This window comes from Papaver somniferum, chromosome 1 (assembly GCF_003573695.1).
Source record: "Papaver somniferum cultivar HN1 chromosome 1, ASM357369v1, whole genome shotgun sequence".
Lineage (NCBI taxonomy): Eukaryota > Viridiplantae > Streptophyta > Magnoliopsida > Ranunculales > Papaveraceae > Papaver > Papaver somniferum.
In genome coordinates this window covers 200375579-200379022 of record NC_039358.1, presented here as the reverse complement: position 1 = coordinate 200379022, position 3444 = coordinate 200375579, and the positions used below count along the sequence as shown (strand labels likewise).

At 36.6% G+C, this 3444-nt stretch overlaps 1 protein-coding gene across 1 annotated transcript; it reads right to left on the bottom strand.

The window, feature by feature from the left end:
* Positions 1 to 871: 871 nt before the first annotated feature.
* LOC113357832 (O-acyltransferase WSD1-like) lies at positions 872 to 3135 on the bottom strand. Its single transcript, XM_026601317.1, has 6 exons — positions 2380 to 3135; positions 2171 to 2249; positions 2001 to 2068; positions 1589 to 1807; positions 1342 to 1479; positions 872 to 1243 (listed from the first exon to the last, which is right to left on the bottom strand). Exons 1-6 carry the CDS (start codon positions 3133 to 3135, stop codon positions 1085 to 1087), a joined length of 1419 nt encoding a protein of 472 aa, XP_026457102.1. The 3' UTR covers positions 872 to 1084.
* Between the last annotated feature and the right edge of the window lie 309 nt (positions 3136 to 3444).

The window sequence follows — 3444 nt, the reverse complement described above, 5'->3', positions numbered from 1 at the left end:
AGGGTATAAAACTCATAACAGAAAAATACGTTTTGTGCCCTCCACAATAAACTGGTATCCCCATTAACTGTCATGCTAAGTTGGAATTTAACATATATCAATCGAAATGTTTGCGGAAAGAATGTTGTTCTAGGATCTAAAAGATTGTCGATGGCACAAAATGTGATCGTGTCGCCTATAAAATAATTTGCGTCCATAATTGGTCATATGACCTGAAAAATGCATTGAAAAATGCATTGTTGCAGTGAGTCAGTGACGTACGTCATGAATCGGCTCTACCTACGATTTGCGTGACCCAAAATAATTTACTGCAACTAAAATTCTGCCCAATGATCTAAAATATTCCCTGTGACTAGATTTTGCATCCCATACCAAGATTTGAAACATTTGCATTTGCCATAATAACCGAAAATCTACCACTGTACTGGGCAATTGTTACATGACCCACAAAGTTGGACCAAAATACTTCTCGTGTCCATTGTAATTCTAATTTTTTCACTCGTACCCAAACTTGACATTAAGAACAAAAACGACCTGAAATCTTCATAATGAAATATGGGTATTATTTTTCCACATGGTCCAAATGTACATTTACATAAAATCTACTGTGCGAAGTCATAGTAGAAGGTGAAATGTCACAGATGTCACAAACGCAATGGCATGAAGTGTAGAAGAAACCCTTTACTAAGTTGTTTGCTTTTTTTTTTCACTGTCATTTTATTTTCTTATTTTTTTTAACATCATTGGTGCTTGCGACGAGGCATCCATGATAGGTACGTTGTATAAAAGTATAAACTCCCTTCAACGAAATTCAATTCAACGGTTAACGGTGTGAACAGCCATGAAATATTCTCATTTGCTCGAGAGAAATTATTAATACAAGTAAATGAATATAAAATAACACGAATACCATAGGAGATACCAATCCAAAAATCCAATAATCAATTTTTTTTGGTCTTATATGAATTAGTATCCCGTGTTAGCAATGGTATCCCCTTTCGCAATCGCGTTAACCAAAATAGATATACACTTATCACGAATAGTTTTAGAGAGAGGAGAACCAGTACTTAAATCGAATTTTTGATCATGTCTTAACAGAAGCAGCTGTAGAAGCGTCCTTCATTTCAAGCAATGCATCTTCAAAACACTTGGCGAGGAATTGAGGGTCTGGTATAATGTCTTTAGCCACAAGAATATTCATTTCTGCTTTTCCAAAGTAACTTATCATATGCATTGTGAGTGCCTGCATGCAATTTAATTAGTTAGAATCATCCATGAACCCAGAGACAGCTAGCACAGGAACAGCAACAAATCATTGAAAAGGAAAAAGACCCTGCTTACATGGGGTAAACTTGACGAAGTTGCTCGTAATGAAGTTATTGGATTTCCTCCGAACATAATCTCTTCTTGTGGACCAACGACATTCGATATCATAAAACTTGTATTACAAACACCCCTGTTGATAAACAAAAACGTGGCCTGCAAACACAATAAAGAAAGAAATTTCAAGTCGATACAATATCGATCAAAATCTGATCGATTCTTCAAATTATATATAAATCTTGATGATGAGTAGTTTACTACGTACCCTGGGACCCAAAAGTGACATTACTGATTTAGTAATAGCGTAAGTGATAAGAGCTTCGAAAGATAGTTTCTTCTTGTCAAGCATTTCTTTGGCGTTCTTGACATATTGAAGTGGATCGTTACCAACTCTTTTATGGGGATAAATTGGGAATAAAATGTATCCAAATTTGTTACCCCACCAACTTGACACCGAAATGCACTTCACCAAATTTTCCATATCCTGTAAAAAGTAAATCATAATAGCATGTTGATGAGAAATGCAAGGAGACGACCTTTTAAAATAGATGCACAAATGCGATGATGCTAACATCCCTTTCATGAAAGGGTTGTACTGTGCATCTTCTTTAAAAGGAAGTCCGCTGCTAGTCTACTGCGCTATATAGGTCAGCTAGAATTATGCAATAAGAAAGAACCTGCAATCCATGCTGTTCTCTAAGGTTAACCATTGACACTCCAGTTATTCGAAGTCCCTCTTTCGGTTCTAAACAAAAAATGCTTTGAGAATTAGCTAAGATCAACATTAATTAACTGCTCGAGTCTGAGATGTAATTAGCTTTATGAACGGAAATAATTTGGTAGTTACTTGAGTCCGAGGTTTGATGGTAGTCCAAGTACCGCGATAATCCAGATGTGATCACTCCGAAAAGAACGTCATTAATGGTCTGCGCAATAAATTTTATAAAGATTGTGACAACTTATAGTGAACAATAGACAATACCGATTTATTGTGCAATAAAGGAGACATGAGCGAAAGAGAACACATTAAAGATGGAGAAGATGGATGATACTAACAGCGCTAAGGACAGCATTCTTGACAGATTTCATGTCGTCTAGCTTGAACTTAGCAGTAGCAAGCTTCCTAGGCCATAGTTCAACACCATTCCCACCGCTAATCTTGCATTTAGCATCTTTCAAATACAAAATTCTAAGTACGAAACTCATTACATAAACAATAGTTAACCATATCTGCATTACCAATCTCCGGATCATCTTATACATCTTACACATATTGATCCTACGATTACTACTTCTCCTGTTGTTTTTAGGGATGCTGGGTAATTGATCGGGCTGGTCAACTTTCCTACACATAGCTAAAACTAAAGACATTACAGATACCCCATCACCTAAAGCATGATTAACTCTCAATATTAGACAATTTTGATCCTTCAATACATGCAATTCCCATAATGGTTTATCAATGCTGAGAGGAGATGAAACAGCAAGATCTGCCAAATACCCGTTCACGATCTCGTCATTGTTAAGAATGTTTGACGTCGACGAATCACCATGGTCGATGTCTTGAACGAGAAATATGTGTTTGTCTAGATTTATATCACCTCTCTTCCAATATTCTTCACCATTATTCTTGTTTCTTACCAAGACACTGTGAAATCTTGGGTGTTGAACCAGGACGGAGTTTTTAAATTCGGCTTTAACGGATTCTACACTCACTGGGTTTTTGAAACCCATTGCACAATTGATAACTTGATTCCCTTCTTCCTGCAGGAACACCCTCCCAAACGGGGTGACAGGCTCTTCTTTGTTCATGGCGGCTTTGAGATTAGACTAGCACTTGTGGTCTATATATAAATAGAGAGACTGAAGTCACAAAGCGAAGAGCCTCATAATAGTGTTTGAAAGGAAGAGTTTGATTACCATTATTTTAAGGGTTGGGAAAAAAACAAATAAACAGAAATGATTAGTTAAATGCAAAAGATTTCCCAACTACCTGTCTGCACTTCTTATTAAAGGAATGAGATCATTACAAGTAGTCATTTTGTAAGACGAGATATAGACGAGGAGGTTAACCGTTATTCAAGACACCGCTGTCATGGACAAGACTACAGACTTTAACAG

Coding starts and splice junctions, on each gene's coding strand:
- LOC113357832 (XM_026601317.1), bottom strand. CDS start 3,135: ATGAACAAAGAAGAGCCTGTCACCCCGTTTGGGAGGGTGTTCCTGCAG. Junction 2,069..2,170: donor CCATCAAACCTCGGACTCAA/GTAACTACCAAA, acceptor TTTTTTGTTTAG/AACCGAAAGAGGGACTTCGA. Junction 1,808..2,000: donor GAGAACAGCATGGATTGCAG/GTTCTTTCTTAT, acceptor TACTTTTTACAG/GATATGGAAAATTTGGTGAA.